General features: G+C 44.7%; 1 protein-coding gene across 1 annotated transcript in view; it reads left to right on the top strand.

The window, feature by feature from the left end:
• csmd2 (CUB and Sushi multiple domains 2) overlaps positions 1–27820 on the top strand; it is a 778395-nt gene that overhangs the window by 474360 nt on the left and 276215 nt on the right. Inside the window, exons 31-32 of the mRNA XM_070898713.1 lie at positions 16115–16211; positions 21925–22029. Of these exons, the coding sequence (XP_070754814.1) occupies positions 16115–16211; positions 21925–22029 (202 nt within the window). The remainder of the gene's footprint in view (positions 1–16114; positions 16212–21924; positions 22030–27820) is intronic.

Raw genomic sequence — 27820 nt, 5'->3', positions numbered from 1 at the left:
AGGCGCCGGTGGGGATATTGAGGGTGTCCTTGAAACATTTCCTCTGTCCACCTGGGGCTCACTTGCCGTGTAAGAGTTCTGAGTAGAGCGCTTGCTTTGGGAGTCTTGTGCCGGGCATGCAGACAATGTGGCCCACCCAATGGAGTTGGTCGAGTGTGGTAAGTGCTTCGATGCTGGGGATGTTGGACTGATCGAGAACATTGATGTTGGTGCGTCTATCCTCCCAGGGGATTTGCAGGATCTTGCAGAAACATCATTGGTGGTATTTCTCTAACGATTTCTTTCTATTACACCTTTAAATAACAATTCTGTTATCTTTCCCACTACTGACGTTAAGCTAATTGGTTTATAGGTCCCTGGACTTGTTATACCTTCCTTTTTGTATATAGGACTCATCTTAGCTGTTCACCAGACACCTGGCACTATTCCCTTTTCTACTGAATTAATCTATATATATATTATAATAATGCCTCTTCTATCTCTTCCCTAACCTCTTTTAATATGTGTGGATGCAATCCATCCAGACCAGAAGTTTTATCCTCTCTAAGTTTGATTAGTTTATCAATTATCTCCCCCCTTTCTGTCTTAAATGTATTTATATCTTTTTTGATCTCTTCTTCTAATGTCATGCCCAACATGTTACATTCCCTGGTAAATTCTAAGGCAAGGTAATTATTTAATATTTCTGCAATTTATTGGGGTGTAAAAGTTATTCTGATTTTGAGAAAGAATATAATGCACAGAACTTTAGCTTTGAAAAAAATTTTCCTGGGATTTACAGGAGAGACAAAGAAACAGATTTCTGATGTGTTAAAGAGGGAGGCTAATTACCTAAATGTTTTTTAGAGGGAAGCCGTGCCATCAAAAGCCCTTTTAAATAAGGAACCTCACTATCATTATGTTCAGGTAGACCATTACAGATGTAGGTTAACCTCGGCGTTACTAACTCTGTGTCTTTCGCAACCAGATGTGTATCCAAGGATTGGATTGCACTGTAAAGCAAAATATCAGCTCTTCCCCCTCCATCTCGTGCCTCAGTGAGATTGTCCTTTGTGTAAATGAATATAGAAATCAGATATGTCCCAAGTTCAGTCTCTGGTTGGTACTGAATTAACTGATCTAGAGAAGGGAGATCATGGGAAAGTCTATCACAAATATTTTGCCGATTTGCTGCTGAATCCTGCAGGGCAGCCAGCTCCCTTGGTTATTCTGTGCTAGGTAGCATGTAGATGATAAAAATATATCTATATATATATATTTCCGCATACAATTGGAAATAAAATATTTGGCTTTGACTCCGTCCACATTGTGTATCCAAGTCAATTTCTGAGTGATTATTGCCACAATGTGTTACAGTAGCATCATCCCAATTCAAAAACGTCCTAAAGTTGCCAATGATGTGATTCCTTTCCTGCTCAAGCCAACAGGGGCTGAAGAGCAGTGCTCAAGAGCACTGGCATCAGCATTTCGTGTGATGATGAGAGTTAATGTTCTTGCAGCTTGGACATGACCTCAAGCAAGTGGTGGTAGGGCAAAAACTCACGTTCTTTGTGCTGATGCTCCCAATGGAAAGGAAAGAATCAGTTAGAGTGGCAGACAATAATGAGTCTTGAATTCAACTCCATGGGACTGAAATTGGTGAAGGCCAAGGCCTGCCCAAGTGCCGCCCAAAGGACCGTCGATGGCCGCCGAGAGACTGGGCAATACTTTGCCTGGAAGATTTTTCTAAAAGAGGTGGCAGTCCTGCCTGGTGGCCAAACAACGGCTTACGCCGTCAATCTGGGCGGCAGTGGGCGGGAGCTCTCATTCTCGGCGGCAAAGGCGCTTGCCGCCCAAGTGCCGCAGAGGATGGAGTCAGGCCCAGGGAGGTCGAACAGCTGGAAATAAAAATCATCAAAAAAAACATTGGAATACCTTGAGGGGACCCCATCCAGGTAAGCCATTGTAAAGAACAATTTTTAAAAATGTTTACTAACCTCTTCCAGGTCTTCTTAGCTACCATTGGGGATAGACCAGCCTCCTCGCAGCAGTCCTTCCCCACCCTGGCGCCGAATCCGGCCTGCACCAGTCTGGCATCGCGGCGCCTGGAGATCACTTACGCCACTTGGCCGTCCGCTGATGTCAGCAGGCGGATCCTGGCGGTTCTCCCCTCTAGCTCGCTCCAGACCAAATGGAAACTCGCACAGGGCGGAACCCGAGGAGGCATGTCGGTGAATCTCAGCGGCAGGGGACAGTAAGGCCATCAATTTCAGCCACTTACCCTGCTAAAAGTAGGCTATACTTATCAGGCGTAAGAGTTTGAAGGACACTCGCTGGGCAAGAATTGGGCAAATAGCCCAAATCTCCACCCGCAAATGTCCTTCAACCGCAGATGCGATCTGTCTCAAGAAATAATGACAGATCGTAAAAAGTTGGTTCTCGGCGTATGCGCATTGCATGCTGAAAACCAGCATTTGCGAGGCCTTTTCGAGTGCGTGCACACATCGTATGCACCCAGAGAGGCTGCAATTTTTGGCCCATAAGATTCTGAAGGGGCTTGACAGGGTAGATGTAGAAAGGATGTTTCCCCTCATGGGGGAATCTAGAACTGGGGGGCATAGTTTCAGAATAAGTGGTCACCCATTTAAGACGGAGATGAGGAGGTATATCTATTCTCAGAGGGTGGTGAATCTTTGGAATTCTCTACCCCAGAGAGCTGTGGAAGCTGAGTCATTGAATATATTCAAGGCTGAGATAGACAGCTTCTTGAACTATAGAGGAGTCAAGGGTTATGGGGAACAGGCAGGAAAGTGGAGTTGAGGCCAAGATCAGATCAGCCATGATCTTATTGAATGGCGGAGCAGGCTTGAGGGGTCGTATGGCCTACTCCTGTTCCTATTTGTTACGTTCTTATGTTCTTGACATAATTTCATTGGGTAACTTGCACTATTTCAATAATCAATGTGGTGACGTTACAGAGCTGTAAGCTGGTGAAATGAGTCTGGCCAGACAAAAAGGGCTGCTTCCACATGATTAAACAGCCAGAATAATTATATTGGAAGATGTGTTATCACTTCCATAGGCAAATTTTTAAACATTTAGTTCTGAATGTAGCAGTGCACCATTGTCGGCAGGCTCATTCTGACAGAAATCCTAGAACTTCCGTGACACAAACCTTGTTAATGAGATGTTGGAAGAGGTTTATTTTATTTAAACATCGCATTCTACGGTTTGTGAAGTGTTTTGTCAGACATTTCACATCCAGTACAGCACCAACTTTAACAGGAGTAAATAAAATGGTTTTGTTTAGGAAAGCAATTTACATTTTCACTTATTATTCGGATATTCATTCAAGCAGAGTTAACTATATAATTTGTACCTCACTAATTCCCAGTGAATAATCTTAGTACACTAGAGTCTTATTGTTCAGTCATCCTATTATTATTACAGACCTCTTGTTCTAATCAACGTTTTCACATAGTCTTGACAGAAGTTCTGTCACTGTCCAAAGCATAACTCAAATTCCTGAGAAGAATTTTGTTTGCATTAACAAAATTTGACTGTACATGTTACAGAGTTTGCAGGAAGAGTCCTTATTTACTGAAAGAATGCTCATTCCTCCCAATTTAATGTTGATCTTTGCTTCTAAATTGGATTCATTTTTTTAGCTTTCAGCATATTAAGCTCCCTCTGTTGGTGCCAGCATTCTCAACATATGAAGGGTATGGAGCTCAATATTTTGTTAGCACTAGTGGTACTGCAATGCATCAGGAGCCCTGTGTTAACTGTGGATAGCTACAGCTATAATGAAGATCCAGTAGAAGCTGGAAGATGAATGTTACAAATTTGGGTCTGCTGTAGATATTGTCTCGGGTTCAGTACCAAATTGCTTCCCTTAAATTATTGTGGCATGTGCATGGTTTCTGGCCAAATTAATTATTTCAGATTACCCAATTTGAATTAATTCTCCATAATTCAGAAATATCCTAATCAGTGCCGTGAATTCTCATGGGTAACTGCACAATAAGTACTGCCAACAATCAACTAAGGCAGACGTGTTTATTTGTCTATATTCAGGAACAATAAATTATGTTTCTTGAATTCACAGATCAAAAATTAAATGAGCAATTCATCACATTCCATGAAAATGGCAAGTCCTTCACACAGTTTTATGAACACACAGAGTAGACTTCTGGGTGGGACAGTAGAGGCAAAAACCCATTCAAGAAACAGCGAGTTGTGGTGATGGGGGTATTGCAGATTCTCCCTGGGTGGATGAGCTTACATGGACAAATGGATTACATCATCCATATCGGTCTTATGACCACTGAAACCAGAAACAATCCTATGTTCATCTGTCTTTGGAAGTGATCTTTGGTCATTGCTGAATGAATCTGATCTGCGGCATCAGCAGCTAGTTACACATTTTTGGGGGCGTTTGTGACCAGAAAATTGAGAATGGAAAAACTGCATCTCAATTTCTACATTTCATTTGCAAATGTATTGAGCAAACAAATCTGGAAATATTCAGTGGCAAATTTCTCTTTCACTGATATGCACTACACAGTAAGAGGAAAATAAACTAAAGTTAAACTATTGTGGTAACGCTCTCCCAAAACAAACAATCATTCAATATGTGCACACCCTCTAAAGGTAATTCATTAAAATGCATTTTCAAAAAAAAAATTAGTTTCTTTCCAAGTGGCGTCTGATTAGTTTGGAATTTAAATAAATGCAACACAAGACAGCTTGGAATAACCATTGGAAAAATTTAATAATGCATACAAATTGTAAAGTGCATTTATGAGAAGTAACTGCACATCAGAGAATGTTGATGTGAAAGGCTGCTTAATGAGATATTGTAGCTTTTTGATCAAGGTTCATGGGTCACCTGTTCTGCTCACCTACCCTACCGATGAAATGGATGTAGCTAAAGGCCACTTCAAGAATACCTATTGAACATTTGGAGCAGAGCATCAGAGGCTCTTCACTGATGTACCATTACACACTGGGCCACTGATGTTAAATACATACCAGGTTGCTCAGGAAACCTGCATTTAACTGTTAATGACATTAATGGGAATGAAAAAGTAAGGCATGTTAAAAATACATTAATTTGTTTACAATTATTCAGGTGATCAAATCTAATCTAATTTTCATAATCATTGACCCTCTTCACATGAATACTTTGCATGCTAATTACAGATTCATCATCTATTCCAGATTTTTTAGCATGCTGAATTCTTAATCAAACGTAGGCAGACAGCTTATGAAATCAACGTATTTACTGGTGTAAAGGAGGCCAAGAGCAGTTACTTCAGCTAAATGAATTATTCATTATTCATTAAACAAATGAATTCATTTATATACAGAGCAATCAAATGTAGAAATCTCAAATCCAACGCAAGCACCAACTCAGGATGACAACCTAATCTTGTTTTGTTTAATAAGTGCAGTCATGTCAGTCTGAATTATGGCCTAATTATCTGTTTTAAAAAAAACATAATTTATTCAGTTACTGTACCTGCTTGGTCTGCACTGAGTTCTGGTAACACCCTGAACTTATTCCCAAAGGAATTCTAAGGTATGCTATTCCTTGATTGGGAGAGTTTATATTCCATTGAATTAAAGCAGTGCGTCGTTTTGAACAAGTGAAAGATTTTTGTGTGTGTGATGGGGATGAAAGATCTCCAATTTCTGATGATTGAACTGTTAAGCTTCATTAAAGTTATTTCCAGTATCAGCTGTGGCTCAGTGGGTATCACACTCGCCTCTGAGTCAGAAGGTTGTGGGGTCAAGTCTCACTCCTGGGACTTGAGTACATAAATCAAAGGCTGACACTCCAGTGTAGTGCTGAGGGAGTGCTGCACAGTCGGAGGTGCCGTCGTTTGGATGAGACGCTAAACCGAGGTCCCATCTGCTCTTTCAGGAAGACCTAAAAGATCCCATGGCTCTATCTCGAAGAAGAGCAGGGGAGTTATCCCTGGTGTCCTGGCCAATATTTATCTCTCAATCAACATAACAAAACAGATTATCTGGTCATTATCACATTGCTGTTTGTGGGAGTTTGTGTATGTAAATTGGCTGCTACATTACAACAATGACTACACTCCAAAAGTACTTCAGTGGCTGTAAAGTGCTTTGAGACGTCCGCTGGTCGTGAAAGGTGCTATATAAATGCAAATCTTTCTTTCAAGTTGGTTGCTTCCTTTTCTCTATAACAACCTCCTGTTGGCAGTGACTCCTGTTGGGTAGAATTCCATTGGCACTTATCACCCTCCAGTACCTTGCCCAAGTAGCTATTTATCACGTGTGAGATCTGACAGCGAATACCAGCAGAATATTCAACTTTAGAGGCATCACCAACTTTTCCCAACCTGCACTCATTTGCTTTCCAGCAGAAGTTATTGGATAGCAATCGGGGTGCAAGTCTGTTTGATTCCCCCCCACCCCAACCACCTTCCTAGCCAATAGGTAGTAAAGTTAATTCTTAGTGCCTTCAGTGTTCCTGCAGCTGAGATCACCAACTCAGCACAGACCAGAGATTGAACTTGGGACCTCCCAGGTCTGTATGGCCATTTGGGGAAAATCTAATAAAATCACTCAATTACTAAATAAAACTCTGTAGCTCAAAGTGTGAGAGCAGTAACATGCTGCACCATAGACTAATGCAATGAGTCCCTCAGCAAGGGAGGTGTTGAGCAAAGGTCAGGAAGGAAGTAAAAATCACAAGAGGAAGTGTTTGGACCACTGTCATTCATCATGGTGGATTGTTTCAAAGCACTGTTGGCACAGACAGGGAGTAGAATGTAGGGAGACATGGCTAGGAACTCTACGTGACTTAAAAAAACACCCCCTTTTTAAATCAAAAAAATCTATAACTGTTCAGCATTTGTAAGATTTGTCTTGATATCTATGCCTTTTTTAGATACTAAAGCAATGAGTTTGATTTATGTAACCAATATTGCCAAACAGTAGCCCCTTACCTGTGGTGACCTGGAACTGCAAAGTGCAAACATGCCACCAAAATCAGTCCTTTACAGTTCAAATCAAAATATAGTCAAATAACATGAGGCACACGCGAGGTTATTTCACGACAGATTCTGCTCAAAGTAATTATTTCAAGGAAGCAATAATTCTGCTCTCTCACTGCAAATCATACCTCAATGAGTCCTGACCAAAGGAAACAAATAAAGAAATGATCAAGTAGTCCACTAGTTAGAATCACCCCGAATTGTTCTGATCGTGGTAAAATACACTGAAACATGTTTGCTTGTGCATTCCCTTGAGGTGCTTGCAGGACGGCCCAGCAGTAAACTAGTTGCAGTTAAATTGGGTAAATAAAAACCTTGCAAATGTCTCCTTTGTGTTTAATGTGTGTGTGTGTAAATTTAAACAAAAGCTCAACACCTCCAAATGCGCTGTGTCATGTTGTTTGATATTTTGCCGTGCAGTAAGTAGTGGATATGGCAAACCTTGGTTTATAACATGCAGTCATCTCGGAAGCATTTAGACCATCATGGTCTAGGGCAGGCTTGATGAAGCACCTGGTCTTTTCCGGCCCATCAATTTTGTATGTTTTTTTGGAGACTCCCAGACTAAATTTAAATGAATACAAGTGGAACTCCCATCTTCGGGCTTGACATGGCACGTCAATACTACGTTGACAGGGGGCAAAGGGCACATTAGACTTTCTTGTCATCGATGACAGCAAAGTCCAAGCACAGGTTAAGCTTAAGGTGTATAAGACGTGTCCTGAAGCAAATCACTTTCACAGTCCAGAGCTCCTCAGCATGCAGCTGAAGGGCTTCCAGTGGCCCATGTGTAAGATCTAGGACCAAGCTGTAGCATGGAATTGTGGTATGGAATTGTAGTACAGCAGGCCAAGAAACAGGATTTAACAGTTGCTGATGAATAAGCCTAGTATGTGGCACTGGACTTGTATGTCTAGGACATCAAAATGGCCGCTGTAACTCTCTCCACCACACTGAAGTCGATGTCCATCACAAACCTAATGAGGAAATTCTGAAACTTCCATGTCAGAACATGTGCCCGTAACTCCATGGCTCAGAACTGAGCAGGATTGGGTTGTGGAGATGCAAGCAGCTACTGCAGAAGTTCTGCATCTCTAATTAATGAGACTAGCGCTTGAGTGGGTATGGTGTGTGTCCGTGCTGTGATTCAGAAGACATTGGCAATGTACTCATACATTTTGTGGTGAATTGTGTTCCTCACATGATATTTATGAGGTCTGCCTGATAACTAGCGAGGGGTCAAACTTAAACTTCTAATTGCCTAACAACCAGCTAGTGAGCATCCTTATTGTGAGTGGGGGAGAGGTTGTAAATGGGTCTCTATGGAGTTGAGGTGGCTCCAAAATGACATGTCTGATGATGGAACTTCAGCCCTTTGTGGTAAGTTTGGTAATTTGGCACTGTAAACAGGCAGGTTTGCAGTACTCCAGGGATCTGTTGATGATTGGCCAGCCAGTCCGTCTGATCAATGGAACCTGGAAAGGTAAACCTGTCACTGGGGGCTTGAACTTCACACTTAACTCCAGATAACCAAGCAAACCGATAACCCAGCAGATAGGATGGTCTTGGCTGGACAAGCGGTGGTAGTTAGCATTGTTTTAGCTGGTGTAATGTATGCACCGGTGAGTATGCTCACAGGTTGGTAGAGCTGTTGAATCGAGGAGGCTCAAGCACGTCGGCCGAAACCTCCCTCGGGTGCCGGCGCCTCACAACTTGAGCCTCCTCCGGAAAATCCCCTCTGTGCCTTTCAGTTCTGTGCAGAGGGGACTCCTGTATGGGCTGCTCCTGCACACTTTCCACTTTTCCATCCTCGTCTGCCGTTCGGACACGCCATAGCGCACCATCTTGCTGTCCGGAGGAGGTGGAGGTCCCCAATGGAGTGCTCTCTACGCGGGAGTCTTCCCTTTATTTATTGGGGACTTGGCCTGGAGGGTGTTGCATGAGACAGTCCCATGCAGTAGGCTTTTAAGTCAGTTCACAGACTCCCAGGCCGCCTGCAATTTCTGCGGTCTAGAGGAGTCCGTGTTCCACATTTATATGGAATGTGCGAGGTTGCAGCCCCTATTCCATTATTTGAAGGGGCTGCTCCTCAAATTTTGGTTGCATTTCTGATGTGCAGTCCTACACTCCTGATCTCTGGGTACCCTGTGCAGAGGGGAGCGGGCAGGTCCGAGGGCCTCCTCGTAGGACTGTTACTGGACACGGCCAAGGGGGCCATCAGCCGGTCCAGGCAGCGGGCGGTCAAGGGGGGCGTTCAGCCCGACTGCCTGCCTCTCTTCCGCAGTTACATCCGAGTCAGGGTGTCCCTGGAGATGGAGCACGCGGTGTCCACTGGTACGCTCGCAGCCTTCCGCGACAGGTGGGCGCCGGAGGGACTGGAGTGCATCATCACCCTCAGCAACCAAATTTTAATTTGATTTTAATGTCTTAAGTTTAATTTGTTTAATTTGCTGGTTTTAGTGCCTCCCCCCCCCACCCCGCTTTTAGCCAGGGGGCACTTGTATAATTTGTTTCTCGGTGCCCTCGGGGGGGAAAAAAAACAAGGGGGCACTTGTTTGAAAGTGTTTGACGTGTCCCCCCCCCCTAAGGAGGTCACTTGACTTAATTGTTTAATTGTTTTCTACAAAAATAGTTGTAGAGCTGTTGAAATGGGGCACTTGTTTGAAAATGTTTGGTGTGTCCTCCCTTTAATCAGGGGGCATTTGATCTATTTATTGTTTTCTACAAAAATATTTGGAGAGCTGTTGAATCGAGGAGGCTTAAGCACATGGGGCGATCCCATTTCAACTGACCCCTGTCCGGACAGAATTCCTCATCAGCACCAATCCCTGAAACCTCCTTCCCTGTGCTGGCGCCTCACAACTTGAGCCTCCTCCGGGAAATCCCCTCCGTGCCTTTCAGTTCTGCGTGGAGGGGATTCCTGTATGGGCTGCTCTTGCACACTCTCCACTTTGCCATCCTCATCTGCCGTCCGGGCACGCCATGGCGCACCATCTTGCTGTCCAGAGGAGGTGGAGGTCCCCAATGGAGCGCTCTCTACACAGGAGTCCTCCTTTTATTTATTGGGGACTTGGCCTGGAGGTGTTGCATGGGGCAGTCCCATGCTGTAGGCTTTTAAGTCAGTTCAAGCACTTCCAGGCCGCCGATAATTTCTGTGGTCTAGAAGAGTCCGTGTTCCATGTTTATGTGTCAGGTTACAGCCCCTGTTCCAATATTTGAAGGGACTGCTCCTCAAATTCTGGTTGCACTTCAGTCCCACGCTCCTGATCGTTGGGCATCCTGTACGGAGGGGAGCGGGCAGGTCGGAAGGCCTCCTCATAGGACTGCTCCTGGGCATGGCCAAGGGGATCATTAACCGATCCAGGCAGCGGGCAGCCAAAGGGGTCATTCAGCCTGACTGCCTGCCTCTTTTCTGCAGTTACGTTCAAGCCAGGGTGTCCCTGGAGATGGAGCATGTGGTGGCCTTCTGCGAGAGATGGGCGCCGAAGGAACTGGAGTGCATCATCACCCGCGGCAACCAAATTTTAATTTGATCCATAATGTTAAAAGTTTAATTTGTCGGTTTTAGTGCTCCTTAAAAGGGGACACTTGATTTATTGTTTTTGCACTAAAATAGTATAGGGCTGTTTAATTGTGAGTGGCTGAGCCAGTCACGTGATGTTCATAAGACTCAATAAAACCCCAGTCAGTTGTGTTTAGGGGATCCACAATGAGGCATGCAGTTGTGAGCCTAGAGGAGGAACTGGTAATGTGTAGTGTGATTGTTAAACCTTTGTTAATAAACCAACTAGTTCTTAATAGCAATGTGTTGCTATGAATGTTTAAGCAAAGAATCCATGAAGCAAATACATTACAGCTGGTTACATTCCAGTAGTATATCTGTGGACACTTGGGAATCCCGAAGCATGGGCTTTCCAATCTGCCACATGGTCCCTGTACTTAGTTAAGTGGGGTATGTCCTTAAAAGGAGAGCACGTGCACTCCATGTTGGGCTAAAAGAAACTCTACCTTTCTTGATTTCTTAGATTTGATTTGAAGCTGTTAAATGGTGATTGGTTTCTGCATGTGTCAGATACCCAGCTGTTTGTGAACTGAGGGTGAGGCCTGGCCATATGGAGCGGCGAATGCCAATTTGGGAAGATTCAGATTGAGACAGAGTTCTGATTTGAAGACTGGGTGGGGGTAGGATCTGTATGGAGCATTGGATGTGGATGGAGTTTACAAGATGGGAAGAGGGCTAAAGTTGAGCCTGGGCTTTGAGAATGATAGAGGCTGGGCCTTGAGGATGTATGTAGCAGGGGAGGAGGCTCAGCATAAAGTTGGGTACTTGCTCGTGTCTGGACGTTAGGACACTAATGTTGGGGCCAATATATAGATTGGAGGCTATGCCTATGATAGACATGGGTATTGGGGAGATATGATGTAATTGGCATCACGGAGACATGGCTCCAGGGTGACCAAGGCTGGGAACTCAACATCCAGGGATATTCAACATTTAGGAAGGATAGACAGAGAGGAAAAGCAGGCGGGGTGGTGCTGCTGCTTAAAGAGGAAATTAATTCAATAGTAAGGAGGGGCATTAGCCTGGATGATGTGGAATCGGTATGGGGGAGCTGCAGAATAACAAAGGGCAGAAAATGCTCGTGGGAGTTGTGTATAGACCACCAAACAGTAGTAGTGAGGTTGGGGACAGCATCAAACAAGAAATAAGGGATGTGTGAAATAAAGATACAGCAATTATCATGGGCGAATTTAATCTATATATTGATTGGGCTAACCAAACTGGTAGCAATGCGGTGGAGGAGGATTTCCTGGAGTGTATTAGGGATGGTTTTCTAGACCAATATGTCGAGGAACCAACCAGGGAGCTGGCCATCCTAGACTGGGTGATGTGTAATGAGAAGGGACTAATTAGAAATCTTGTTGTGCGAGGCCCCTTGGGGAAAAGTGACCATAATATGGTAGAATTCTTTATTAAGATGGAGAGTGACACAGTTAATACGGAAACTAGGGTCCTGAACTTAAGGAAATGTAACTTTGACGGTATGAGGCGTGAATTGGCTAGAATAGACTGGCAAAGGATACTTAAAGGGTTGATGGTGGATAAGCAATGGCAAACATTTAAAGATCACATGGATGAACTTCAGCAATTGTACATCCCTTCTGGAGTAAAAATAAAATGGGGAAGGTGACTCAACCGTGGCTAACAAGAGAAATTAAGGATAGTGTTAAAACCAAGGAAGAGGCATATAAATTGGCTAGTAAAAGCAACAAACCTGAGGACTGGGAGAAATTTAGAATTCAACAGAGGAGGACTAAGGTTTTAATTAAGAGGGGGAAAATAGAGTACGAGAGAAAGCTTGCAGTGAACATAAAAACTGACTGCAAAAGCTTCTTTAGATATGTGAAGAGAAAAAGATTAGTGAAGACATACGTAGGTCCCTTGCAGTCAGATTCAGGTGAATTTATAATGGGGAACAAAGAAATGGCAGACCAAGGAAGACGAAGGAAGACACAAATAACCTTTCGAATGTACTAGGGGACAGTGGGTCTAGTGAGAAGGAGGAACTGAAGGATATCCTTATAAAGCGGGAAATTGTGTTAGGGAAATTGATGGGATTGAAGGCCGATAAATCCCCGGGGCCTGATAGTCTGCATCCCAGAATACTTAAGGAAGTGGCCATAGAAATAGTGGATGCATTGGTGATCATTTTCCAACAGTCTATCAACTCTGGATCAGTTCCTATGGACTGGAGGGTAGCTTATGTAACACCACTTTTAAAAAAAGGAGGGAGAGAGAAAACGGGTAATTATAGACCGGTTAGCCTGACATCAGTAGTGGGGAAAATGTTGGAATCAATCATTAAGGATGAAATAGCAGCGCATTTGGAAAGCAGTGACAGGATCGGTCCAAGTCAGCATGGATTTATGAAGGGGAAATCATGCTTGACGAATCTTTTGGAATTTTTTGAGGATGTAACTAGCAGAGTGGACAAGGGAGAACCAGTGGATGTGGTGTATTTAAACTTTCAAAAGGCTTTCGACAAGGTCCTGCACAAGAGATTGGTGTGCAAAATCAAAGCACATGGTATTGGGGGTAATATACTGATGTGGATAGAGAACTGGTTGGCAGACAGGAAGCAGAGAGTTGGGATAAACGGGTCCTCTTCAGAATGGCAGGCAGATATTAGTGGAGTGCTGCAGGGCTCAGTGCTGGGACCCCAGCTCTTTACAATATACATTAACAATTTAGATGAAGGAATTGAGTGTAATAGCTCCAAGTTTGCAGATGACACTCAACTGGGTGGCAGTGTGAGCTGTGAGGAGGATGCTAAGAGGCTGCAGGGTTAGGTGAGTGGGCAAATGCATGGTAGATGCAGTATAATGTGGATAAATGTGAGGTTATCCATTTTGGGGGCAAAAACACGAAGGCAGAATATTATCTGAATGGCGGCAGATTAGGAAAAGGGGAGGTGCAACGAGACCCGGGTGTCATGGCTCATCAGTCATTGAAAGTTAGCATGCAGGTACAGCAGTCTATGAAGAAGGTAAATGGTATGTTGGCCTTCATAGCTTGGGGATTTGAGTATAGGAGCAGGGAGGTCTTACAGCAGTTATACAGGGCCTTGGTGAGGCCTCACCTGGAATATTGTGTTCAGTTTTGGCCTCCTAATCTGAGGCAGGACTTTCTTGCTATTGAGGGAGAGCAGCGAAGGTTCACCAGACTGATTGCAGGGATGGCTGGGCTGTCATATGAGGAGAGACTGGATCAACTGGGCCTTTATTCACTGGAGTTTGAAGGATGAGAGGGGATCTCATAGAAATGTATAAGATTCTGACGGGACTGGACAGGTTAGATGCAGGAAGAATGTTCCTGATGTTGGGGAAGTCCAGAACCAGGGGACATAGTCTTAGGATAAGGGGTAGGCCATTTAGGACTGAGATGAGGAGAAGCTTCTTCACTCAGAGAGTTATTAACCTATGGAATTCCCTGCCGCAGAGAGTTGTTGATGCCAGTTCATTGGATATATTCAAGAGGGAGTTAGATATGGCCCTTACGGCTAAAGAGATCAAGGGGTATGGAGAGAAAGCAGGACAGGGGTACTGAGGGAATGATCAGCCATGATCTTATTGAATGGTGGTGCAGGCTCGAAGGGCCGAATGGCCTACTCCTGCACCTATGTTTCTATGTTTCTATAGTTATGGATGAAATCTGTAGGTATTGTTGGATGAATGTTCATGTCGATAGCTTTAAGGTCGTCTGTTAGAACAACTTATATTTCTATAGCATACCTCATCTATTGAAAGAGTGCTACAGAAGTGCGAGATGGACAAAAATATGTTTAACGAGAAGAGTTTTCAAGGAGACTTTTAAATCAAGAAGGTAGGTGGTAAGATGGGTGGATTTATGGAAAGATTGGTTGAAAGGTGAGGCAAGGGCAGCAGGGAACGAACAGTATCAGTTATATCGTGAGTTCCACTTGTGGAGATATAAATATAGGATCGATGTCTGTTCTGTAATTATCCTTTGTTCATGTGGGTCTTTGATGATCTCAGGTTAAGTAATATTAATTGAGCAAATTACTTTTCATTTACTTCATATTAGTCATTTATTATTTAGCAGAGCATCATTAGGGAGATTAATGGTATGTAAAGGCTGTTTTCTGAAAATTACATTAAACCATATCATGTAAAAAGATCTATCTATTAAACCTGCAGCAGAGGTATTACAAGGTGTAGCACTTTAGCGGTCATCTGTTGTTTTAAAACTAATAGTGTTACTGAGTTATTTACTGTTTGAATTTCCAGCCACTGGAGGCATTTCTCCCCCAGAAACATTGTATTAAAAATATATGCAGGTTTTATTGGTGCTACAATAAACACACACGGTGATTAGCCAGCAAATCAGACAACTGATTCCAAATAATCTACCAGGTGATAATGTAAATCATTTAGCTGGTAATGTGATTGTGTGGGAGGTGTTGAGGGAGTTGAAAATGTAGTTGGAGGTCGGCTGCGGAGCTGGAATATCAGAGGGATAACCATAATAGGCCGAATAAGCACTAAACAATTTATCAAACAGCTTCAGCACTGAGTTACAATTATACAATTTGTTTCCCATTAAACTCGGCAGGATACAACATTTAAAGCAGCTAATCAAATTCTGAAACACAGTTGCAATTTTAAATTATGATGTTGATCTGAATATCAATGAATATAGCAGGTCACCCCTGACCCAAGAATTTCATTGAACAGTTTCACAGGTGACAGCTGCACCAGACATCTTAAGCTCTGGGCAATTCTTTCCACACTCTCACAGTTTGAAACAGACAGAAAGCTATTACACCTTTCCAGATACTGTATCAGAGAATGAATTGTTCATTCCCTGCTTACACTGGCCACCACGCATAATGAGCACATCAGTGCAGTCACTCACACAGCATATTTTTGCGTATTATTTGGGTGCCTATTCTGCTCATTGAGTGAAGGCCGTTGACGGCTGAGAACTGGGGTAGGTCATTTCCTGTACCGCCTGGTTATTGAGTTTCGCCTAGCTGAAGTACAGGAAGGAGCTCACACTGGTAATACAACCAAAATGATTTTACTTCCATTAATTACAATGGAAGGTAAATCGGGTTGATCTGGAAGAGGCGCGTGATTCTCCCTGTCAGATTCCCCCCCTCCCCCCATGTTTTGTAAACAGTATCCATGTAAACTATTCCTACGTTAGGTAAGAGTGTGGCTCTCTTCCAGATAACAGTTTTCTCTACTCTGTTCCGATAATTTACCTTAAATAGAATCTCAGACAGCTCTCCGTTAATGCACCAATCTGAGATTTCCATTTTCTGCCACAATCATCCCGTGGCTCTTTTGAATGAGACTAACAATTTAGTGCCATATTGCACTGAATATTGATCAGTTTTATGCTGGAAGTTTGTGTCTGCCATGGATTTGAATTGAGATTCTCCAAATTCCTCCATAATATCTCACCTCGGACTTTTTGTATATATTGTTTGACATGCTAATTTGACTAATGTGCATATATTAATATATTATAGGACAATTTTACATTGAGGCATGATATTTAATTGTGGTTTCAGATTCAAGTTATTAGCTTTGCCACAGAGCATAACTGGGACTCGCTGGAGGTCTTTGATGGTGGCGATATTACAGCAACAATGCTTGGCAGTTTTTCAGGTAATTTACAATATATATTAATGATTTAGACTAAGGAATTCAATGGAATATCTCCAAGTTTGCAGATGACACTAAGCTGGGTGGCAATGTGAGCTGTGAGGAGGATGCTAAGAGGCTGCAGGGTGACTTGGACAGGTTAGGTGAGTGGGCAAATGCATGGCAGATGCAGTATAATGTAAATAAATCTGAGGTTATCTACTTTGGGGGCAAAAACAGGAAGACAGATTATTATCTGAATGGTGACAGATTAATAAAAGGGGAGGTGCAACGAGACCTGGGTGTCACGGTACATCAGTCATTGAAAGTAGGCATTCAGGTACAGCAGGCAATAAAGAAAGAAAATGGTATGTTGGCCTTCATAGCTAGGGGATTTGAGTATAGGAGCAGGGAGGTCTTGCTGCAGTTATAAAGGGCCTTGGTGAGACCACACCTTGAGTATTGTGTGCAGTTTTGGTCTCCTAATCTGAGGAAGGACATGCTTACTAGTGTAGGAGTGCAGCGAAGGTTCACCAGACTGATTCCCGTGATGGCAGGACTGACGTATGAAGAAAGACTGGATTGACTAGGCTTATATTCACTGGAATTTAGAAGAACGAGAGGGGATCTCATAGAAGCATATAAAATTCTGACGGGATTGGACAGGTTATATGCAGGAAGAATGTTCCCGACGTTGGGGAAGTCCAGAACCAGGGGTCACAGTCTAAGGATAAGGGGTAAGCCATATACGACTGAGATGAGGAGAAACTTTTTCACCCAGAGAATTGTGAACCTATGGAATTCTCAATGGAAAGTTGTTTGGACCAGTTTGTTGGATATAGTCAAAAGGGAGTTAGATGTGGCCCTTACGGCTAAAGGGATCAGGGGGTATGGAGAGAAGGCAAGAGTCGGGTACTGAAGTTGCATAATCAGCCATGATCATATTGAATGGTGGTGCAGGCTCGAAGGGCCAAATGGCCTGCTCCTGCACCTATTTTCTATGTTTCATCTCATCATTCAGGTTCTAATATTGACAATGATCTTGTTCTTTAAAAAAGAGTTGGTATGTATTTCATTCTGTTCATTAACGTTACCAACAATGTTCGCATAAAGCATGGAAACCCATGTCATACGCATGCCTCACGTCTCAAGGGCAGACACCAACTAGGCCAATCTTCTATCCTCCTGGCCCCAATTTCTGGGCCGAGACATTACTTGAACTTGTGTGCTTTGATCATTAGCCTAATTCATCAATTCCCCCTGAGCAGACCTGCAACAGCAGTAATGACCTGATGGACAGAGCAGGCTCGAGGGGCCAAATGGCCTACTCCTGCTCCTATTTCGTATGGCATCCCTCCCTCGAGAATCAAAGGAGATTTTCTAATCTTGGACAGGCCATTGGTTCAGCCCCGCGCATGTGAAGTTTTGTATATTGTGCTATGAGTGCTACATTGGAAAGAGTCGAGAGTAAAGCTGTGAATTATAAAGTGAGACTCACAGGGCTGAACTGGTCTTTTCAGGGTTAAAGAAAATCGAGAAAAGTTATGATCCATGCCTTCAAATTGCTGTGAGGCAAAGTGATACTATATAGGTGTTTGAAGATTATTTGACTATGAGCACAGATCAGAGGGTAGGTTTAGCAAGCATTTACTAAGATATCGAGCAGAGGGTAGGGAGGGACAGGGCAGGCAACTCCATTGCAGGAGGGTGAATGATTTTTAGGGGGATCGAGAACTATTTACAAACAACTTTCCCTTGAGATTACAAACATGGAGTGGAGTCTTTTTTTGAAAAATTGTTCATGGGATGTGGGCATCGCTGGGAAGGCCAGCATTTATTGCCCATCCCTAATTGTCCTTCAGAAGGGGTGGCAAGCCACATTCTTGAACAGCTGGAGAAAAAAGATCCAGCTTGTTCATCTTTTCCTGATATTTATACTCCTCAATGATAACAGAGTCCAGCACATGAGTACAAAAGACAAGGCTGAAGCATTTGCAACCATCTTAGCTAGAAGTGCCAAGTGGATGATCCATATCGGCCTCCTCCTGAGGTCCCCACTATCACAGAAGCGATTTATTTCACGTGATATCAAGAAACAGCTGAGCGCACTGAATACAGAAAAGGCTATGGGCCCCGACAACATCATGGTTGCAGTGCTGAAGACGTGCTCCAGAACTAGCCACGCCTCTAGCCAAGCTATTCCAGTACAGCTGCAACACTGACATCTATCTGACAAAGCGGAAAACTGCCCAGCTATGTCCTATCCACAAAAAGCAAGATAAATCCGGCCATGGAAAGTGTAATCGACAGTGCTATCAAGCTGCACTTACTCACCAATAACCAGCTCACCGATGCTCAGTTTGGGTTCCAGCAGGACCACTCGACTCCACACCTCATTACAGCCTTGTTCCAATATGGACAAAAGAGCTGAATTCAGGAGGTGAGGCGGGAGTGGCTGCCCTTTACATTAAGGCAGCATTTAACTGAGTGTGGCATCGAGGAGCTCTCATAAAACTGAAGTTAATGGGAATCAGGGGGAATACGCTCCACGAGCTGAATTCATATCTAGCACAAAGGAAGATGGTTGTGGTGGTTGGAGGTCAATCATCACAACCCCAGGACATTACTGCAGGAGTTCCTCAGGGCAGTGTCCTATCCCAACCATCTTCAGCTGCTTCATCAATGACCTTCCCTCCATCATAAGATCAGAAGTGGGGATGTTTGCTGATGACTGCACAGCGTTCAGTGCCATTCACAATTCCTCAGATGATGATGAAGCAGTCCATGCCTGCATACAGCAAGATCTGGACAACATTCAGGCTTGGGCTGATAAATGGCAAGTAACATTTGCGCCACACAAGTACCAGGAAATGACTATCTCCAACAAGCGAGATTCTAACCACCCTTGACATCCAATGACATTACCATCCCCGAATCTCCCACCATCAACATCCTGGGGGTCACCATTGATCAGAAACTTAACTGGATCTGCCACATAAATGCTGTGTCAACAAGAGCAGGTCAGAGGCTGGGTATTCTGTGGTGAGTGTCTCACCTCCTGACTCCCCAAAGCCTTTCCACCATCTACAAAGCACAAGTCAGCAATGTGATGGAATACTCTTCATTTGCTTGGCTGAGGACACACAAAAAGCTCGACACCATCCAGGACAAAGCAACCTGCTTGATTGGCACCCCATCCACCACTTTAAACATTCACTCCCTTCAGCACTGGCGTACCGTGGCTGCAGTGTACACCATCTACAAGATGCACTGCAACATCTTCCCAAGGTTTCTTCAACAGCACCTCCTAAACCAGCAACCTCTACCACCTAGAAGGAGAAGGGCAGCAGACGCATGGGAACACCATCACCTCCGAAGTTCCCCCCCAAGTTTTACATCATCCTGACTTGGAAATATGTCGGCATTCCTTCATCGTCATTGAATCAACATCCTGGAACTCCCTCCGTAACAGCACTGTGGGAGTACCTGCATCGGTTGAAGAAGATGGCTCACCACCACCTTCTCCAGGGCAATTGGGGATGGACAATAAATGCTGGGAGCGATGCCCACATCCCATGAATGAATAAAAACATTTCCTGCCTTCAAATATTATGCTAGATATTGGTGTTGCAAGGTTTCAGGTCCGAAATGTACCCCTTCAATTTTACTGTCGCATTTACAGTATTACTCTGCTTACAATGATTTTTCCACAGTTGATGGTGTCGGTCAAATTTCATCTATGCAGCTTACATTATCTATTCTAGGCCAGTACATACTCACTATGCTATCGTGAGGGACATTGGCTGCTCAGATTATAAAATGCCTGTGGTCGTTTGTGACATTGAGTGCTTTAAGTATCCAAAACATTCCTAAAATCTGCCAATATTGTTTTAGTACATTTAATATATTTTTATTATTCCAGGCTCACATTGTATATGACTGCCTATAAATTCTTAATCATTTGAAGAATATGTTTTCATTTTTACACTGAAAAGAAATGGACTGTAAAATATTTAATTTTTGCCCCAGAGAATAATCTTAAACTCTGTAGAAATTTAAGATAACTTTGAAGATGACTTTTGCAGATATTCTGCAATAGAAAATGTTTGCATTAATAACTGCACAGAATTTAAATACTCTTTGCACATCAGTATACTGCATCGAGAAAAGGCTTTGCAGTTATTGAAAACTGGAAATCATATCACATTGTTCGATTAAAATATATTTCTACTTTTGTAGGTTAATAGGAGGTGACTTTTAAAAATGTGGTGTTTAGCTTTTTTCTGAAGCGGTGAATCCAGGGTTTTGTGGTCAACATTTATGCCCGCACTTCCCCATGCTGTCAATTCAGAAGAACATAAGAAAGAGGAACAGGAGTCGGCCATTTGGCGCCTTGAACCTGCTCCGCCATTCAATAAGAACATGGCTGATCTAATCATGGCCTCAACTCCACTTCCCTGCCCGTTTCCCATAACCTTTGACTCCCTTATAATTCAAAAATCTGTCGATCTCCACCTTAAATATATTAAATGACCCAGCCTCCACAGTTCTCTGGGGTAGAGAATTCCACAGATTCACAACCTTCATGATCTTGGCAAGTGCTGTCGGAGGAGAGAACTTCAAGGAGATACTTGCTACTCCACTCCGGAGAGAGGGAAGGTGATGCAATAAGTTGACCACATGACCACCTGTGCAGAGTTGCTCTAAATGACCGCATCGAGGGTGGTATTAACAGAAGCCTGCAAGCAGCAAACTTCCTGACTCTCTCAGATGGAATACTTTGTGGAGAATAAAGGAGAAAAATAAAATGAAAATGGGAAAAGAGGAGTAAAAGAGGATACCTGAAATTAAAAATTATTTTTGTTTAATTTTGTTGTACATTTTTAGCCATAAAAGTTTTGCTGCAATTTGACTGAGAGAAATGTGCCAAATCCTGATCATCTGTATATTTGGAGCTTTTAGTAAACTCCATAAAAATGCATGACTTTAATTCCCATATATCCTGTTTTGACATGTTTGTCTTCTGTGATCAAGTAAAACTACAGTCTATTAGTAACTTCTTCAAATCTGTTTAATCCTACAGGTGATTTGTTCTCAGGAATCTGCCAGTGTTTCCGCAGCTATGCTCTAGGAGGCGCTGCAGCAATGGTTCAGGCTGACTTGGCATCTGATTGGACTTTTTCTCTTCCCCCCCTCCCCCACCTCAGTGGGGAAACTCCGATTCTCTGTTTGGCAGTTTCGCCCAGATGGCATGATCTGAGACTGATGCACAGACGATCATTGACACAGACCTTTCCCTGGAGCATTGTCGTGCTATGGCATTCTGCTACCAAATTATTTTATGCTTACTTAAAGTGCTATTAATTGAAGAACTGGAAGTCTTGCTTCTTATAAGTGGGCTCCAATGAATTTTGAATGTCGGAACCTGTGAAGTAGATTATTCGAGGTGTGCAAGTAGCAGAAGACTATTTAAAAAAAATCCAGATCAAATAGCTTCAGTCATTTTCTGATGTAAAATTAAAAGAAGGATTTTGAATTGCTCTCAGCTATGAAATTGGGCAAGTTACAATAAACCTCAATGTGAGCAGCAAGTGAAATCCACAGTGCAGCCAACACATTTGCTGCAGTGCACTTTGTCAAATTGGCTTCAGGTGCAGGTTGTAATGCCCATGCTGAAGCATCTGCTAACAGTCCCGGTGATCCCTTCTGATTACTTTCTCTGATTCATGTCTTGCAGGTACCACAGTCCCCGCTTTGTTGAACAGCAGCTCCAATCAACTTTATTTACATTTTTACTCTGACATCAGTGTTTCGGCCGCTGGGTTCCATCTGGAATATAAAAGTAAGAATTATCAGTAGTTGTTAACAGCTTAAACAAGAAAAAAAATGCACACAAGCCAAACTCCAGATTTACATATTTTAAAAACCTAATCCTTGCATCCCTTGACCCTTCTTGATTTACCTTATGGGCTTTTGTCAACCTTGGCGGTACCGTGCCCCCTGGCAGAACCCTGCGCCTTTGTAGGTATCCTTCACCTTGCTGTGGGGGCACCCTACCCCTTGGTGTAACCCTGTATTATTTGCTTACTATATGTTTTATTGTCTATAAAAAATTCTCAAATATCAAATGGCTCACGGAACAAACGCTGAATTTCTAAGCTTTCGGACTGGATTTTTGGCTCTGCTCATTTCAGGGTAGTAATGGCGGCAGGGCTGTAAAGTGTACGTCTCAGTCAGCAAAGTTGGGCAGCTGGGCCCTGAGTGAGGGGCGGAGTGTTACACACCTCTCTTCGGGCATTGGGCCGGCTGGGCAAGTGAAAACCCCAAGCTAAACAGCCGGCCTCGGAACGTTCTCAGAGAGGTCTGGGGGGAAAAAACCCACCAAAAATATTCCCAATAAATAATTCATGCCACCAGAATATAAATCGCAAAAAAAATCAACACCACTTACCTGATGTGGACATCACTTACCTCACTGCAGCCGTTACAGCTTGGACCGCCCGTTTTCACAGGCTCTACGGAGCGCTGCGGATCGGGCAGGAGCCAAAAATCGAGCCGGTGTTGCAACCAGGGACGTTGCACGCCGGCTCGCCTCTTCCGGATGGTAATGCTCCGTGTGTCATGTATCTCACATTACTGTATATAACTGTATCTTACCATGCTATACATGACTGTAACTGGATATGACCTGTAACAATAAGCACACCTTACTACCAGGGGTGCACTTGCAGAAGACACTCCATACCTGTCCTACTGTGGTGTATAAAGGCAGGTCTCAGGCAAGTGCAGCACTGAAGAGCTGGAATTAAAGGCGCAGGTCCTGAGTGACCCTGACTTCAGCATGTGTCTCGCGTAAGTCAGTACATTAGAGTCAGGACTTAACAGTGGCAACGAGTTACGGGATCACAGAATCCACAGAATGGCTACCAACAGCTCAGATGAGAAATACAATGCTGGAGACAATTGGGATGACTTTCCAGAAAGGCTCCAGCAAAGCTTTGTGACCAAAGACTGGGTGGGCGATGATAAGGCAGACAAGAGAAGAGCCCATCTCTTGACCAGCTGTGGCTCGAAAACATACGCTTTAATGAAAGACCTGCTGGCACCCGAGAAACTAGCAAGCAAGTTGTTTGAGGAGTTGAGCACACTGATGAGAGACCACCTGAAGCCAGCGAGCAGCCTACACATGGCCAGACACAGGTTCTACAACTACAGATGCTGTGTGGGCCAAAGCATACCTGACTTCATGGCAGAACTTCGGAGGCTGGCTAGTTCATATGAGTTCCCCGATGAACTAAGGAGAGAAGTACTGAGAGACATTTTTTATTGAAGGAATAGGCCATGCAGGCATATTCCGAAAGCTTATAGAGACTAAGAACTTGACTCTAGAGGCAGCAGCACTGGTCGCACAGACGTTATTGGCAGGCGAAGAAGAAACGAGGCTGATCTATACTTCGGGTACGACAACCAACGAGGCATCGGAACAAGGGATTCACATTGTGAAACAAACCGCTACCCCCACACACAGACAAAGACAGGAGAGCAGGCCTTCAACAGCAGACAGTGGCGCCAGAAGCCATCAAAATCAAGGGCCACATGAACGGCCGATCACACCTCATCAACCCACAATGCGAGCAATCAACAACAGGTTGAGAGAAGCTCAAGGGAGATCAGCCAGATGCAGCTCATCCTTCGGAAACAATGGAAACGGTCTGTGTTGGAGATGTGGGGGAAGGCACTCAACCAGGGTGTGTCAATTTCAGCATGCTGTTTGCAGAAACTGCAACTACACAGGGCATCTGGCTTGCATGTGCAGAAAAACAGCAGCTCGGCTGGTATACGAATCGGAAGGGTCGGAAAATGGACTAGAAGACGGTTGGAACAGTGCATGGAACGCCGAGGTACAGCGGGTTAACACGATCAATGTCCACTGTTCTTACACCAAGACGCCTCCAATTATGATGAGGGTTCTACTCAATGGGATACCCGTCAACATGGAACTGGACACGGGGGCCAGTCAATCCCTCATGAGCGTTCAACAATTTGAACAGCTGTGGCCGCACAACAGCAACAGACCAAAACTCACAAAGATCGACACCAAACTAAGGACCTATACTAAAGAAATTGTCCCAGTCCTTGGCAGCGCCATGCTCTCAGTCAGACACAAAGGGATGGTGCACCGACTTTTCCTGTGGATTGTCCCCGGGGATCTCCCAGCCCTGTTGGGGAGAAGCTGGCTAGCAGAACTTAATTGGAAATGGGATGATGTTCACGCCATGTCGTCAGAGGAACGGACCTCCTGCTCAACAGTTCTAAGCCGTTTTGAACATCTCTTTCAGCCAGGTGTGGGCACCTTCAAAGGGGCTAAAGTTAGAATCTAATCACACAGAATGCCAGACTGGTCCATCACAAGGCTAGAGCTGTGCCGTATGTGATGGGGGAAAAGATTGAAAACGAACTGGACCGGCTTCTGCGAGAAGGCATAATTTCTCCCATGGAATTCAGCGACTGGGCAAGCCCCATCGTCCCCGTCATGAAGCCTGATGGATCCGTGCGAATCTGTGGGGATTACAAGTCTACCATAAACAGAATCTCCCTACAGGACCAATACCCGCTGCCCAGAGCTGAGGACCTATTTGCCACGTTGGCTGGAGGAAAACTTTTCTCGAAACTTGACCTCACATCTGCGTATATGACGCAAGAACTGACCGAATAGTCTAAGCTACTCACCACCATCAACACACATCGAGGCCTTTTTGTGTACAATCGATGCCCATTCGGCATCAGGTCGGCAGCTGCTATATTCCAGTGCAACATGGAAAGTCTGCTCAAGTCCATCCCGGGGACGGTTGTGTTTCAAGATGACATACTCATCACGGGCAGGGACGCCGACTCCCATCTCCACAATCTTGAGGAAGTACTAAATCGATTGGATCGGGTAGGACTAAGAGTTAAGAAATCCAAGTGTCTGTTTCTCGCGCCTGAGGTTGAATTTTTGGGCAGAAGGATTGCCGCTGATGGAATCCGCCCAACCGAATCCAAAACCAAAGCGATTCGCCTGACACCCAGGCCCCGGAATATCCCGGAACTGCACGCCTTTCTCGGGCTACTCAATTACTTTGGGAACTTTATGCAGAACTTGAGCATGCTGCTGGAGCCTCTCCACGTGCTACTCAGAAAGGGGTGCGATTGGTTTTGGGGGGACGCCCAAGAACGCGCCTTCAATAAGGCACGCAACCTTCTATGCTCCAAGTGTGTTTTAGCCGTTTTTGACCCAGGTAAAAAGTTAGTCCTTACGTGTGATGTGTCAGCGTACGGGGTCGGGTGCGTTTTACAGCACGTCAATGATGCGGGTAAATTTCAGCCTGTTGCTTATGCCTCCAGGTCACTTTCGCGGGCGGAGTGCGGGTACGGTATGGTTGAGAAGGAGGCGCTCACGTGCGTGTATGGTGTGAAAAAGATGCACCAATACCTTTTCGGGGCCAAGTTTGCATTAGAAACCGACCACAAGCCCTCACATCCCTACTATCTGAGTGTAAGGCAATCAACGCCAACGCCTCGGCGCGCATTCAGCGGTGGGCACTCATGCTGGCGGCTTACGACTACACGATAAGGCACAGACCAGGCACAGACAACTGTGCCGACGCGCTTAGCAGGTTACCCCTGGCGAGCACAGAAGGGTCCGACGAACAGGACTGTGAGATGGTCATGGCAATCAATGCCTTTGAATCCACAGGTTCGCCCATGACGGCTCGTCAAATCAGAGCCTGGACGACCAGCGACCCCACGTTATCTCTAGTTAAAAGATACGCTTTAACCAGTGACTGGGCAGAGGCTCACGATGCCTGCCCCGAGGAGGTCAAACCCTTCCATAGGCGCATGCATGAACTCTCACTGCAGGCAGACTGCGTGATATGGGGCAGCCGAGTAGTTATGCCCTTACAAGGTAGGGAGCTCCGTCGCGAGCACCCGGGGATCGTCCTTATGAAGGCCACAGCCAGATTTCATGTCTGGTGTCCTGGCAATGACGCGGACTTGGAGTTCTGCGTCCGTCGGTGCAACATTTGTGCCCAATTCAGTAATGCCCCCAGGGAGGCCCCCCTAAGCCCCTGGCCCTGGCCCACCAAACCGTGGTCGCAGGTGCATGTAGACTATGCGGGCCCATTCATGGGCAAAATGTTCCTCGTAGTCACTGATGCATTTTCAAAATAGATCGAGTGCACCATTTTAAACTCGAGCACCACCTCCACCACTGTGGAGAGCCTTAGAACCATGTTTCCAACGCACGGCGTTCCTAACATATTGGTCAGTGATAATGGTATGTGCTTTACCAGCGCAGAATTTCACGATTTTATAGTTGACCACGGTATAAATCACGTCAAGACAGCACCTTTCAAGCCGGCCTCCAATGGCCTGGCGGAGCGAGCAGTGCAGATCATTAAACAAGGCATGCTCAGAATCCAAGGTCCCACGCTGCAGAGCCCCCTGTCACGACTGCTGCTGGCATACAGATCTCGTCCGCATTCGTTGATTGGGGTTCCCCCCGCGCAACTATTGATGAAACGAACCTTAAAGACCAGGCTTTTGTTAATCCTCCCAGACATGCATGAAATTGTTGAGGCTAAGCGTCAAAAGCTAACTCAGTACCATGACCGACATTCGAGGGGGAGGTGGAATGAGATAGGGGACAAAGTGTTTGTGCTACACTATGGCCGGGGTCCCAAATGGCTTGCAGGGACAATAACAGACAAAGAGGGAAACAGGCTACTGGTTGTACAAATGGACAATGGCCAAACCTGCTGGAGGCATGTAGACCAAGTAAAAAGTAGATTCACTGATAACACTGAAGAACCAGAGGCAGATTACAATGTGGAACTCACACCACACCTGGTGGACAATCTGAGGAAAGGGCAGTCTCAACAGATAGCCCAGGCGAGATACCAGCAATCACACCGAACGAAACAGACAGCCCAGGCGAGATACCAGCAATCACGCCGAGCGAAAAACAGGCACCAAGGCAAACAACTGAACCACAACTAAGATGCTCCACGCAAGAGCGCAGACCACCTGAGAGACTAAATCTATAAAGGCAATAAGACCTTGGGGGAGGGTGTTGTCATGTATCTCACATTACTGTATATAACTGTATCTTACCATGCTATACATGACCATAACTGGATATGACCTGTAACAATGAGCATACCTTACCACCAGGGGTGCACTTGCAGGAGACACTCCATACCTGTCCCACTGTGGTAAATAAAGAGAGGTCTCAGGCAAGTGCAGCACTGGAGAGCTGGAATTAAAGGTGCAGGTCCTGAGTGACCCTGACTTCAGCATGTGCCTCGTGTAAGTCAGTACATTAGAGTCAGGACTTAACACCGTGCCCCGTCGAAATCGGCACCGAATGTCCCCGTGCGCCACTGGAAGCTGGTTGCCCACCTGGAATTGCTTACCACCGCCATTGCCGCCCCTCCGGGGTGCTAACAGGGGTGGCTGAAGACTGAAAATGCAGCCTATAATTTGTTAATGTTTATGAGCTTGCTGCTAGTTTTATCGAAGAGTTTCTGTTTTTTTTTCTTATTTGTTTGTCATTGTCTGATGCCAAGGTGCCTGAAACTGTCTCCCTGTCA

The sequence above is a fragment of the Pristiophorus japonicus genome, chromosome 14, assembly GCF_044704955.1.
Source record: "Pristiophorus japonicus isolate sPriJap1 chromosome 14, sPriJap1.hap1, whole genome shotgun sequence".
Classification (NCBI taxonomy): Eukaryota; Metazoa; Chordata; class Chondrichthyes; family Pristiophoridae; genus Pristiophorus; species Pristiophorus japonicus.
The sequence above is the reverse complement of the archived record's forward strand: the minus strand, read 5'-3'. Positions and strand labels throughout refer to the sequence as shown.